Source organism: Vulpes lagopus, chromosome 6, assembly GCF_018345385.1.
Source record: "Vulpes lagopus strain Blue_001 chromosome 6, ASM1834538v1, whole genome shotgun sequence".
NCBI classification, from domain to species: Eukaryota; Metazoa; Chordata; class Mammalia; order Carnivora; family Canidae; genus Vulpes; species Vulpes lagopus.
The window spans coordinates 42678193-42692611 of record NC_054829.1 but is presented as its reverse complement, the minus strand read 5'-3'; the positions used below and the strand labels follow the sequence as shown (position 1 = coordinate 42692611).

Here is a 14419-nt window from a genome sequence, read left to right as displayed (position 1 = left end):
TTCTTTTTTTTTTTTAAGATTTTATTTATTTATTCATGAAAGACACACAGAGACACAGGCAGAGGGAGAAGCAGGCTCCACGCAGGGAGCCCGATGTGGGGCTCAAACCTGAGTCTCCAGGATCATGCCGTGGGCCAAAGGCAGGCGCCAAACCACTAAGCCACCCAGGGATCCCCTCCTCAAAAGTTTTTAAGAATATAATGAGCTCCTGAAATAAAACATTTGAGGACTTCTGTCCTATAAAACCCTATATGGTTTAAATACACCACAATTTAACCACCATAAAATGGTATTTGGCATTTTTTTTGATAATCTTCAAATGTGCTATTTTAACATACAACTTGTTACAAATAGACACTTTATTTAAAGGGTTTTTTTTTTATTGTAATATTTTTTTTTAAGATTCTTTATTTATTCATGAGAGAGGCAGAGACACAGGCAGAAGGAGAAGCAGGCTCCTCAAGGAGAGCCCAATGTGGGACTGGAACTGGGAACTTTGGGACCACGCCCTGAGCCGAAGGCAGCTGCTCAACCATTGAGCCCACCCAGGTGTCTGGTAATCTCTATTTCTTTAACAGATACTATACTATTCAGGTTACTTACTTCTTCTTGAGTTAGCTTGGTAGCTTGTATCTTTCAAAGAATTTATCAGTTTTATCGAAGTTGTTATATTTATGGGCACAAAGCTATTCCTAACATTCTCTTTTATTCTTTTGTTATTAATAGCAATTCTATCTTACAGAACTATAAGTTGCATATAGAATTTTAAATTTTCTAGTAGCATATTTTGAATAGTAAAAAAAAAAAACCATAAAACCCCACACCTAATTATTTTCAATATTATTCTATATTAAAATAGTGTAATTTCAACATGTATTCAAGGTAAAAAAAAAAAAAGGACTAAAATATTTTACATTCTTTTCATACACTCTTTAAAAAATCTGGTTGCATTTTACACTTACACCACTTCTCATTTTGAACTAGCCACATTTCAGGAGCTTACTAGCAATAGGTGGTTAGTGGCTAACATATTGGATAGTATAGGCCTATAGGATCCACGGTGATGACACGACTTTCATTACTTATACTAGTCATTCATGCCTCTCTTTCTTTCTGATCACTCAGGATAGAGATTTAACAATTTTACTGATCTTTTCAAAGAACTAGCTTTTGGTTTTATTGACTTTCTTTACAGTATTTTGGTTGTCAATATCATTGAATTCTGTTATTTCCTTCCTTCTGCTAGTTTGAAGTTTAATTTCCTCTTTTTGTAATTTGCTAAAGCAGAAGCTTAGATCATTGATTCAAAACCTTTTTTACCTTAAGTATTTAATACTATAATTTCCCTCTATGCATACTGTGTTAGCCACACAAATTTAATAATGACTTCAAATAATAGTTTTTATTAAAAATTGAAAAGATCAACAGGATGGATCATCACATCCACAAAGTCAATACATACCAACTGAGTTTTCATCATCTTCTATGATGTGACTTCGCTGTCTAGGACGACCTGAGGCCAGCATGAAGTCATCATCCTCTTCCTCATCATTTATAATCCTTTTTGAGAAAGAGGAGGTCTCAACTGCATTGTCATTTAGAAAATCACCAGGATTACTTGTATCATCTCCATCGAAAAGATCATTGTAATCCTTTTCCACTCTGTTAGATACCTTGAACAAAGTAACACAAATTACAAAGTATTAGTGATCTATTTAGATAAACTCAATTACTCAAAAGGCCATTCTAGAATATGTATCTGTACATTCTAACAAGTAAGCAAATGCTGATTAGAATAATTAATAAACGTACTTACGAGGATTGTATTTATATTTATGTGAGACCTAATCCTTACTTTAAATGCCCCTATGTATTTATAGTCTATGGATGGGATAGGAGTATAAGACAGATGTGTATAGAAATAACTGTATATATCCAAATACAAGGCAAGATTTTACTCCTCAAAAGTCATTCACCAGAGAAGTCACCTAAAGTCCCTGTAAAATATAAGATATTCTCTCATTTATTTTTAAATTTTATTTTGCTTCGATAGGATATGTTTGCTTTCAGTGATCTCAATCAAAGTTAGTTTTTGTGGAGGTTATTTTTATGCTTATAAAAGTAAATGGACAGAACCAATAGACAAAGCAAGCAAGGAAATTCAAAATTAATCCTTGATTCCTAGGAATATGAACATACCATTGTAGATCCCAGATATGACTATAAACAATTTCTGAGACACTTTATTTGTTGGGTAATCTCCACACTCAACATGGGACTCAAACTCACAATCCTGAGGTCAAGAGTTGCATGCTCTACTGACTCAGCCAGCCAGTGAGATCACTTTAAAAAAGTGAATAGTAAGCAGATACATTGTAGAGTTCACAAGTAACTCCTACAGGATAAATAAAAACTGCATAAATGTTAAGCCAATGGAAACTTATAGTTTGGTATAAAATTCTAATGAGAGCACCATTAAACAGATTCAAAAGGGACTTTATCACAAATCTTTTAGATGGAAGTACACAAAATTACGTTCTAGAAAAGTAATATTTAATAAAATGAGATTGAGGGTAGCCCGTGTCAGCAGTTTAGTGCTGCCTTCAGTCCAGGGCATGATCCCAGAGTTCTGGGATCAAGTCCCACATCAGGTTCCCTGCATGGAGCCTGCTTCTCCCTCTGCCTGTGTCTCTGCTTCTCTCTCTGTGTCTCTCATGAATAAATAAATAAATCATCTTTAAAAAAAAAAAAACAAAAAAACAAAATTTGGGGGGATTTTCTTATTAAAAAATGAGGATTTTTGCCTTATACTAATGAGGGCTATAAAGTGTTAGAGGTATTGTGACAGAAATACGTACTGTGAAGAATAAAAGCAAAAAGAAATGAGTGGGCAATTTTGGATATAAGGCTTAAGGTTTTAGAAGAGGTAACCTTTGAACTAAAACTTTCATAATTTGCTTTCTGTTTTTATCAATGTTATTCATACATATAAATTGGTCAGTTACAAAGTTTATTATAACGAAAACAGTCCTCTGCACAGCCTCCAACTAACTTTTCTGCTCTTTTAGATGTTGCTTTTGAGATCTTCCTCCATATCTTGTTATCTTTTAATATCTTCCCCTCGAGATTAAAAGATATCCTAGTGCTTTGTTTTTTATTTTTCAGTTTTAATCATTATCTATTAAATAGATATTAACTTCCTTATATTAAGATGAGGACTGGGCAGCCCAGGTGGCTCAGCAGTTTAGCACCGCTTTCAGCCCAGGGCGTGATCCTGGAGACCGGGGATCAAGTCCCACATCAGGCTCCCTGCGTGGAGCCTGCTTCTCCCTCTGCCTGTGTCTCTCACGAATAAATAAATAAAATCTTAAAAAAAAAAAAAAAAAAAAAGATGAGGGTCTGGTGCAATTTTCAACCACCTCTACTCTCCTGTATGTATGTACACTACTCTCCTACCTCAATCCTCCCAATATAGATATTTTCTCATTTTGGTTGGATCAAAATACAAGATTTAGATTATTATAATCATATAAATGCTATTCATGGTTGAATAAAAATAGTAAGTTTATTATTATCACTTATAAAGTGACCATTCTAATTCTAGAGACCATTCTGATTCTATACGTGATTCATTTAATCCTCACAATAAAACCCTAGGTGGTAGACATTATTCCTATTATTGTTTTATAAATGTGGTATATTATGATCACTTTTCCTTCCTTTTAGAACTCTTTTTCCTAGAGATAAGAATCTTCTCTCTAATTAAGTCTTTTTTCTTGGACAGATTCCTCAAAGATGATTCTTCTAGTCTCTTGCCTAAGAAGCTTAAGTAAGCACTGGCTGACAATGCTCTAGGAGCCAAGTATGAAAAATAAGCTGGGAATTTTAACATCCAAGTATACATACTTCCATTTAATCCTTTTCAGTAAAGTATTTCTCTTCCACCCAACGCTGCTCAACTGTACCCCATGTACCAACCAAATACTTTCTTTGATTTACCTTTTCTAGAGGACAAATCTCCAGCAATCTGCCAGAATACACATGGCCATGAGGGAAGGCAGTTACCTCGCTGGGCACACTGACTTTGAGCCTGGAGATGTCTATTTGTGTATTAAACCAAGGGGCTAAAAACAGAAGGGTGAAAAGTACCTCCTTGGAGGTACCTAGTACTACCAAATTCTGAATCATTGGGGGATTCGGTCAGGCAAGCTGAACTGCATCTCCGCTTTCCCCCAACTGCAATCTTAGGACTCAATTTTTCGACTTTTTGAGAAGCTAGACTTAGTTTCCAATCATGCTTCTATTTTCCAGGGTTTCCAGGTATCAGCATCTGAATAGACATAAATGAGTATGTGAAGTGTGTGATCTTTAACTGGAACTCTAAACCAAGATTTAAAATATGACTAGGTGTATTTGCCAGGCAAGAATAATAATAAACAAAACCAAGGAGTTGTATGAAACAAAGCGGCCTATTTAAAGCAGTTCAGTAAGGCCAGATAGATAACCATTAAGAGATATAAAGGTAGGGATGCCTGGATGGCTCAGTGGTTGAGTGTCTGGCTTTGGCTCAGGGCAGGATCCAGGATCAAGTCCCACATCGGGCTCCCTGCGTGGAGCCTGCTTCTCCCTCTGCCTATGTCTCTGCCTCTCTCTCTGTTGTGTGTCTCTCATGAATAAAGAAATAAATCTTAAAAAAAAAAAAAAAAAGATATAAAGGTAGCTCTCAGAGTTAAAGCTAATTCAGAGCAGAAAGGTGTATATGCTAAACTAAGTTATAGTTATTAACTCTAATTTTTATCTATATTTATTTAAATTTAAATCTCTAGAATGCCAGGACACTAAAATAGTATTTCACAATGCTATTCTTTATAAAACCAAGGAATAGTAATAGGTATTATATGGAGGGGAAAAGTTTCTCAGTAAAAGATATTTGGGAAACATTAAACAAGTTTAAACACTTTTCTTTATGATAGATCATTACTGAGTACCTAATATGAATTATAATTTTCCAAGAAAGTAATGTATTTTGTGATATCTTCCAAATCCATATGCCCACAAGACTCTGAAGAAACTATTCTACCATCTATTACTTATTACCTTACTGCTTGATGTCTTTCCACTGGGTTCACAAACATTCTCCAGGAGCCCTAGATTTCCTTCTGCATCAGTAAAAGCTATTCGACTGCAAGTAGGATGCCATGCCAGGCCACAAATTGCATAACCTTTCTCATGTTTCACCCTAAAAATTAAAAAGTGAGTTCTTAAAACACTACCAATACAAAATACACATTTCTTTAGGCAAATTTTAGTTAGAAAAAGTTAAATGACTTCTGACAAACTAATAACTATGTTTGTATTCTGACAATCTAATAACTGCAAAACTTTGAAATGTTTCATAATAAAACAAAAATCGAACAGAAATAAGCAAAAAAAGACAAAAGAGGGGTGCCTGGCTGGCTCAGTCAGAACACCCAACTCTTGATCTCAGGGTCATTGTTGAGTTTGAGCCCCACACTGGGTATAGAGATTACTTGGGGAAAAAAAAAAAAGATAAGTTGAATCATACCTTTCCATGCAATCTTTGGTTTCCACATTCCAAACTATAATTAAACCATTAATACTCCCTGCAGCTAAATATTGCCCACAGGGAGACCAGGTTACTATATTCAGAGCCTATAAGGAAAAACAATTAATAACAATCTGCACAATTTGAAACTAAACACTTATTTTATTATCAAATTCATATTTTGTGTAACTTCTGATTAAATCTATTCATAAATGGCAAGATAGTTTGCTTATTTTTTAACTTTCTTTTTCAATAATATTCAACTGTCAGTAGGAGCTATTACTTTGTTTACCATGAGAAAGCTATTACTTTGTTTACCATGAGAAAATTATACTGGCACAATTTTAAAAGCAAAATCTAAAAACTGTTATCCTGAAAGAGATCATACAAGGTACCCTCTCAGCTGTCACTATCAAGATGAAGAAAACCACAGTAAGTGAAGTGAACCATATTAAGCCATTGCTGACCTACTGGGCCTCTTGTTTCCATAAGGGCCAAATGGGAATGCAGAAGAGAAGAGAGAGAGAGTATTTAATATAGAGCAACAACCTCTCCTGCTCTAAAATTCCAGAGTCTATGATCACAAGTATCAATGAAACTCACTTAACTATATAGGCTAATTACTGATAATGTGAAAATAACACACTCCAATACTATGTTAGGGTTAAATTTGACTTCTTATAAATTAACAGATTTTCTTATGAAATTTCACAAGGAGAGAATTCAAATAGGACCCAGCAAAGACCTATCTACTGTATAGTTACTGGATAAAGAAAGGCTGAGCAGCAAAAGATGAATACATGCACAACAATCTGGAATTGTTCTCCATTTCCAACACTTAACTACAACTGTATTTAGACAATGTACTATGAAATATTCCTGTGGGCTAATTAAAGTTTCATTTACAAAACCTACCTGAGAGATGAAATTATCTGAAAGATCATACTGATTATTCCAAGTTTCTCTTCTATATAGCTTAACAGATTTTTCCACAGGAACTGCCAGTAACTATTAGGAAAGATGAATGATTTAAACAAAAGTTTACATTAGAGAGGAAAAAAAGCAAAAAATTTCATCCAAATAAGACTATGAAACATAAAAGCAAAATTAATTGGTAACTAACAAAACTCAGAAAATTACTTAAAATTTTGATGAGCAAAGAATGAGTGATCACTCTATTGCTTGCACCAAAAACCAGAGCACTTGTTACATATTTTTGATACTACTTCTCAGGTATTTAAGCCCTTTGGATCTAAACATTCATCTCATTTGCCAAAAGAAAAGAAATAGATCCAGAATGCTGTAAATATCTTAAGAAACAGAAACTTACCTTCTTACACATTCTTCCAAAGAAACAGATTAATAGAAAAGATAAACAGTATATTCTTTCCACGTTTATCCAAAAGAGAAAAGAATTATATTATTTATGAACAGGAAAACTCTAATTATATTGATTTTAAAAATTAGATTTAATATTTCACGAGTGAAGAAAAAATGCATACTAAATTCCTCAACTTTCACTTTAATGCAGAATGTAAACGTAAGAGTTCACATGATACAAAGGGCATATATTAAAAGAAAGTCTCCCTCCAGCCTTGGTGTCCATCGAAAGATGAATGGATAAAGAAGATGTGGTACATGTATACAGTGGAATATTACTCATTACTCAGCTGTTAGAAACGACAAATACCCACCACTTGCTTCGACATGGATGGAAGTGGAGGGTATTATGCTGAGTGAAATAAGTCAATCGGAGAAGGACAAACATTATATGGTCTCATTCATTTGGGGAATATAAAAAATAATGAAAGGAAATAAAGGGGAAAGGAGAAAAAATGAGTGGGAAATATCAGAAAGGGAGACAGAACATGAAAGACTCCCAACTCTGGGAAACGAACTAGGGGTGGTAGAAGGGGTGGTGGAAGGGGAGGTGGGGGTGACTGGGTGATGGGCACAGAGGTGGGCACTTGATAGAATGAGAACTGGGTGTTAATCTATATGTTGGCAAATTGAACACCAATAAGAAATAAATTTATAATAATAAAAGCAATGTTAAAATAGAAAAAAATAAACTACAGACGGCATAAGTACAAAAAAAAAAAAAAAGAAAGAAAGAAAGTCTCCCTCTCTTCCCTTAAAATCCTATTTCTAGTTCCCAAAGGTACACATAAGCAGACTACACAAGAATGCATAGGTACATATATATATATATATATATATATATATATATATATACACAAGTACACACACAATAAGCAGTAGCATTCCTTTTTTTTTTTTTTTTTAAGATTTATTTATTCATGAGACAGAGAGAGAGTGGCAGAGACACAGGCAGAGAGAGAAGCAGGCTCCTCACAGGGAACCTGATGTGGGACTTGATCCTGGACCTGGGATCACGCCCTGAGCCAAAGGCAGATGCTTAACCGCTGAGCCACCCAGGCATCTCAAGCAGTAGCATGCCTACTGCTCTATTGCTTGATTTTTTTTCCCACAATATTATCAGAAAACTATTCCCAATAAGGACATACAGATCTACCTCATTTCAACAGTTGTAGAATACCCTACTTCCAGGAATACCAGGATTTATTTAACCAGTTCTCTATTAATAAACATTTAGGATGTTCTTATTCTTTTACTACTATAAACAGTGATGCAACATTTTCCTTATATATACCCTATAGTACATTTGTACAAATATGCTTATAGGATTTATGCCTAGAACTAGTACTGTTGTTCATTATGATAAAAACTGCCACACCCTCTTCCACATAGTATATACAACTTGATGTCTGGCCATAGGACAAATGAAAAACAGGCTGTCCCAATAGTTTCTATTTGTATTTCTTTTGGTATGAAAGGCTGCATATACTTTCATGATAAAAGTCATTTGTATTATCTTTTCTGTTTATGTCCCTGGCCATCTTTATATGAGGATCTTATTGACTTGTTTTAAGTTTTTTTTAAAGATTTTATTTTTAAGTAATCTCTATACCAACGTGGGGTTCAAACTCATGACCCCAAGATCAAGAATCACACAACACTTCTCCAAATGAGGCAGCCAGGCACCCTAGATCTTAATGACTTGTAAAAACATTTTTATAAAAGACTATTTATTTATTTATTTAAGAGAAAGAATGTGAGAAAGAGCACTAGTGGAGGGAAAAGCAGAGGGACAAACCTATTCACCACTAAGCAGGGAGCTCAATGCAGGGATTGATCCCAGGACCCCAATATCATGACCTGAGCCAAAGTCAGGCACTTAACCAACTGAGTCACGCAGTTGCCCTGAGTTATAAGAACTTTCTGAATATTAAGAAAATCAGCTTTGTCATATTGTTTCAAACACTTTTTTCCCAGTTTGTCATTTGTTCTTTGACTCTGAAATATTTACCACACAAAAATGTTTAATTTTTATACTGACAAGGGATCCCTGGGTGGCGCAGCCGTTTGGCGCCTGCCTTTGGCCCAGGGCGCGATCCTGGAGACCCAGGATCGAATCCCACGTCAGGCTCCCGGTGCATGGAGCCTGCTTCTCCCTCTGCCTGTGTCTCTGCCTCTCTCTCTCTCTCTCTATCATGAATAAATAAATAAAATCTTTAAAAAAAAAAAATTTTTTATACTGACAAGTTTATTAATCTCTTCTGAAAAATTTCACATATACAGAAGAGTTGAAAGAATTATATAGCAAATACCTACAGAGATTCATCATGTGGTAGGAAGCCTTTAAGATGGTTCTCAAAGATTCTTAGCTCCTGGTATTCATGCTCTCTGCCAATATAACTACTCAATCCTCTTTTCTCTACCTTTTCAATATACTTAATATACTAAATCTATTTCTATTTAATAGATAGCTATCTATCTGTGAGTCAATAGCACACTTCAATTCTCATAGCATCATAATCTGTATATCAGACTAGGTTAGACTCCATCACTTTTATTTTCCAAGATATGTTTTCCACATGGATTTTATAACAACTCTATGGTTTCCTTCAAATAGCTGACATTTTACATTTGAATGTTCTCAAAACTATTGGTTAATTTAGGAAAGAACTGATATTGAAAATTCCTTACAAAGAATGAACTATATACATGTTTTTGAAGATTTTATTTGAGAGAGAGGGAAGAGAGCGAGAGAGAGAACAAATAGGGAGGAGGCATAGAGAAGTGGGAGAGGCTGACTCCTTGCTGAGCAGAGAGACCAACATGGGGCTGGATCCCAAGACCCCAGGATTATGACCCAAATAGAGCCATCCAGGTGCCTCTGGAACATATTTTTCTATTTAAGTCTTCTTTTACTCTTCTTGATAGTATGTTAAAGTTTTCTTCATATATAACTCTTTCACATCATTTTTGGTAAATTTACCGTTGTTACATCATCTTTTTTGATTTCATAGTAAATGCATCATTTTTCCCCCACCTTATTTTCTAAATGGCTATTATCTACATATAGGATTGTTACTGGCTTTGTATATTAGTCTTTTTCCAACTACTTTACTGAATTTTCTTACTAATATTTTTCCCTTTATTGATTTATGATCTCCTTATATTCAAGCATTTCATTTATAAATAATGAGCATTCTCCTTCCTCTTTTCAAGCTGTTCCTATCTTTCTATTATCTATTAGCTACTACCTGCAAACTTGTTAAAAGCTACTAGTAACTACTAATAAGAGTAGACATAACAAGACTGTTTCCAGAGTTGTTTCATTAAATATAAAAGTAGGGATCCCTGGGTGGCGCAGCAGTTTGGCGCCTGCCTTTGGCCCAGGACGCGATCCTGGAGACCCGGGATCGAATCCCACATCAGGCTCCCGGTGCATGGAGCCTGCTTCTCCCTCTGCCTATGTCTCTGCCTCTCTCTGTCTCTCTCTCTGTGTGACTATCATAAATAAATTAAATTAAATTAAATACATACATACATAAATATAAAAGTAAAGGAGAATAAAAATTTAATTCATTCAAAATGTACTCTTCAGAAAGAAACTTTACAAAGTTAAAATGTTTCCTTTTCTAAGCCCAGTGTGGAGCTCAACACAGGGCTTGAACCCACACCACCAGAGATCAAGACCTGAGCCCAGACCAAGAGCCTGATACTTTAACCAACTGATCCACCCAGGCACCCCCAAAGTTAAAATGTTTCTGAAAGCATTTCAATATTAATTAGTTAGCTTAGGGCACTAAAATTTACAACCTAAATGAAACAGTTACAATTAAAAAAACTAAATCTAATACTCTCACATTCAAAGTTGATAAGAATTAGAAGAGATAACTGAAAGTTTGAAAAACAAGAGCACTTACCTTCCCACTTTTTGGCTGCCAAGCAAGTCTGCAGATCGATTTTGCATTTACCACATCATTGCATTTTTGTAGCAGTGGCCAACTAATAGCACATGTCTGATATTTTTAAAAAGAAAGTTTATTTCCCTTTATGAAACTTCTCCCAAAGAGATATGCAGAATGGAATATATTTAATAGGTGTTTTCTTCAAACCAATATATAGCTAAGAAAAAAAGCAACTTAATTCATTTTCATCTAATTACAGTATCTGATTTATCTAAATTTTTAAAAATAATTCAGATATAAAAAGCACAAATTTTAAAGAAATAAGTGTATTTCCTATGTAGAATAAGCAAACAATAAAGTCACTGAATGAACGTATACACACACATTAAAAAACAATACATTAAAATCTTAAAGCATCTATAAAAATAAAGTTAAGAGATCTTCTATAAAATGTTAAGGTATCAAAGTCAACCCTTGTAAACAGTTCAAACATGAAGGGAACAAACTGTAGCTACTGAGGCATACCTGTGGGGCGGACTTTTCTCATCAGTCATATATCTCTAGAATGCCTCAGGAAGAATTAATTGTTCCCTCTGCCAACCTCCCTTAAAGGAGATTCTTCATACCTCCTTTAAAATTTTTATCAGGTTGGTTAGAATAAGTCATTTATGTGACTCTCCAAATAAAGTGTGGCCAATATCTTATTTTTGTATCCCTAACATCGAGGTCCCAACACATAGTAGTTCATGGTAGAGTAAATATATACTGCTGACTGATTTTACTCTACTAATTTACAAAACCTGAAAGTGAAATATACATTATTCCCCTTGTGACTGGGTAAAATGCAATTAATCTTCAACATACTTTTGCATTAGATTATTATGGGATTTGATCACAAAAACAGTATTCAATGCTACTCAAACTATAAAGAAAAAGAATTATTAATTTGGCTCAATGCTATGGAACACCCCAATTATGACAGAAATGAGCATAAAGTTTTATTTTATTTTTTTAAAGATTTTATTTATTCATGAGAGACACATACAGAGAGAGGCAGAGACACAGGCAGAGGGAGAAGCAGGCTCCATGCAAGGAGCCCAATGTGGGACTCAAACCCCCGAATCCAGGAATCACACCCTGGGCCAAAGGTAAGCACTCAATCGCTGAGCCACCCAGGAGTCCCGAGCATAAAGTTTTAAATTAAAAATGGTAAGTTTAAAAAAAATAAAAAAAATAAAAATAAAAATGGTAAGTTTACCTGATCTGAAATTTGCCACACTTTGACAGATCCATCACAGCTAGCTGATGCCTGCAGGAATAAAACAATAAATTTCTCTACAGTTAGAATCATACTATGTGGAAACTGGCTCAAGAGATACCAGATAGCCTTTTTATCAACTGTGTGAAATTTTCTGCTAATTCTCTTATAATTTTAAACATATTAAAAAAAAAAAAAGGGTTTACCAGAAAGATGTCCTTAGGATCAAAGGAAAGACTTAAAACAGGAGCATCATGTCCTCGAAATGTCTTCTGTTGGCCGCAATCCATCACATCCACAACTTTGACCAGAAAATCGCTATGAACAATAAGAGTAATGTATAACAGACAATAAATGCCCATACAAAAGCCTCTCCTAAAATCTATGACCTAAATATTTCAAAATCACAAGAATAATTCATAATTTCTTTATAGCAACTTGTAAAATTTGGCATCCAAATTTAAGGACCTACCTTTTAATCTTGCTCTGTAAAGATACTAAAAACACAACTCAGGGTTTCCCATTAAAATACAAAACTTCCGGGATGCCTGGGTGGTTCAGCGGTTGGGCGTCTGCCTTTTGGGCGTCTGCCTTTGGCTCAGGGCGTGATCCCTGAGTCCCGAGATTGAGACCCACATTGGGCTTCCTGCATGGAGCCTGCTTCTCCCTTTGCCTGTGTCTCTGCCTCTCTTTCTCTCTCTGTGTCTCTCATGAATAAATAAATAAAATCTTAAAAAAAATACAAACACTTCTAAGGTGGCTTCATATCTTAAGTTTCTATAATTTATTAATTAATGTCTCAACCATTTTTAAGTCAGACATTTTATTTTTTTTTAAAGATTTTACTTATTTATTTGATAGAGAAAGCACGAGAGAACACAAGCAGGGGGAGGAGCATAGGGAGAGGGAGAAGCAGGCTCTCTGCTGAGCAGGGAACCTGATGCAGGGCCCAATCCCAGGACCTCGGGATCATAACTTGAGCCAAAGGCAGATGCTTAACCAACTGAGCCACCCAGACACACTGGACAACCACTTTTAAAAGTATTATGTCAGGGGTGTCTGGGTGGCTCAGCTGGTTAAGCAGCCAGCTCTTGACTCCAGCTCAGATCATGGGATTGAGTCCCGCATTGGGCTCCATGCTCAGCGGGTAGTCTGCTTAAGATTTTCTTTCTCTCTCCCTCTCCCCCTGCTCATGAACACTCTCTAAAATAAACCTAAAAAAACAATAAGGTACTATGCCTTTTACTCCACCACAGCAATTCACTAGTTTCTTTCCTTTTCTCCTATGACAAATAAGCATCAAGAGCAACACCAAAAATCCTGACAGTCCAGGTTACAGTCCAGGTTCTAACCAAAATGATTTTTTAAATTTCATATCAAACTATCATATTTCTTTAATCCTTTCCAGCATTTACTGAACAGGCTATCTGCAAAGCAATAGATCTCAATTCACAAAAAAGCACAAGGTTGCCCTCAAAAGCCTTTACTGAAGACTTGAATATAAAAATCAAGTGGGGCACCTGGGTGGCTCATTTGGTTAAGCATCTGACTCTTAATTTCAGTTTAGGTCATGATCTTGGGATCATGAGATAGAGCCCTGCATCAGGCTCTGCACTGGGCATGCAGCCTACTTAAGGTTTCCTCTCTCCTTCTTTCTCTGCCCCTCCCCTCCACCACAAAAAATTAAGTAACAAAAAAAGGGAGGAGAGAACAGAGTCTTGAAAATGTTACCCTGAAACCGATGAATGACGCCATTCTGTTCTAATATTACTTTATTTTCTGGTATCAAAGGGCCTTACCTAGATCCAGCAGCGATTTTTGCACCATTCCCATTAAAGACCACATGGTTTGCATTTGTGGTGAAGCGAGTCAATATACCATCTGGAACTCCTTCAGGAAATGTGTGGACTTGAACAGTATTATTAGATACTGCAGTGACCAATTTCCCATTCTAAAAGAAACATTGGCCAAAGAAAAAAAAAAAAAAGTCCAAATCAATTGAGACTTAACAATCCTATTAAAAAAACAAAAAAATCTTACAAATGTAGTTAATGTCAAAAGAAAAATCAACACTCAATGTACAAGTTTCCTGAAGTGTCTATTAGCAAGAAAAATTTATTTACTATCTTTATAGAATTCTGCCTTCACCAGCCAAATTTTTAGACTCTGGATTTTCATTTACTTCTGACAAGAAAATTATTTAAATAGTATTTTTATGCATCCCAAAGTATCACAAAGAGACTCAAGAGAGCTTTTCAGAGAAAAAACATAGCTAGTCTCAGTAAGGGAACAGCACATCAGAAGGCAGGGCTG

General features: G+C 35.3%; 1 protein-coding gene across 1 annotated transcript in view; it reads right to left on the bottom strand.

Annotated features, from left to right (window-relative positions):
- WDHD1 (WD repeat and HMG-box DNA binding protein 1) overlaps window positions 1-14419 on the bottom strand; it is a 59278-nt gene that overhangs the window by 29089 nt on the left and 15770 nt on the right. Inside the window, exons 4-11 of the mRNA XM_041757801.1 lie at window positions 13906-14057; window positions 12313-12424; window positions 12107-12157; window positions 10864-10959; window positions 6482-6574; window positions 5567-5673; window positions 5098-5239; window positions 1463-1673 (exon numbers count right to left, since the gene is read on the bottom strand). Coding sequence (XP_041613735.1) covers window positions 1463-1673; window positions 5098-5239; window positions 5567-5673; window positions 6482-6574; window positions 10864-10959; window positions 12107-12157; window positions 12313-12424; window positions 13906-14057 — 964 coding nt within the window. The remainder of the gene's footprint in view (window positions 1-1462; window positions 1674-5097; window positions 5240-5566; window positions 5674-6481; window positions 6575-10863; window positions 10960-12106; window positions 12158-12312; window positions 12425-13905; window positions 14058-14419) is intronic.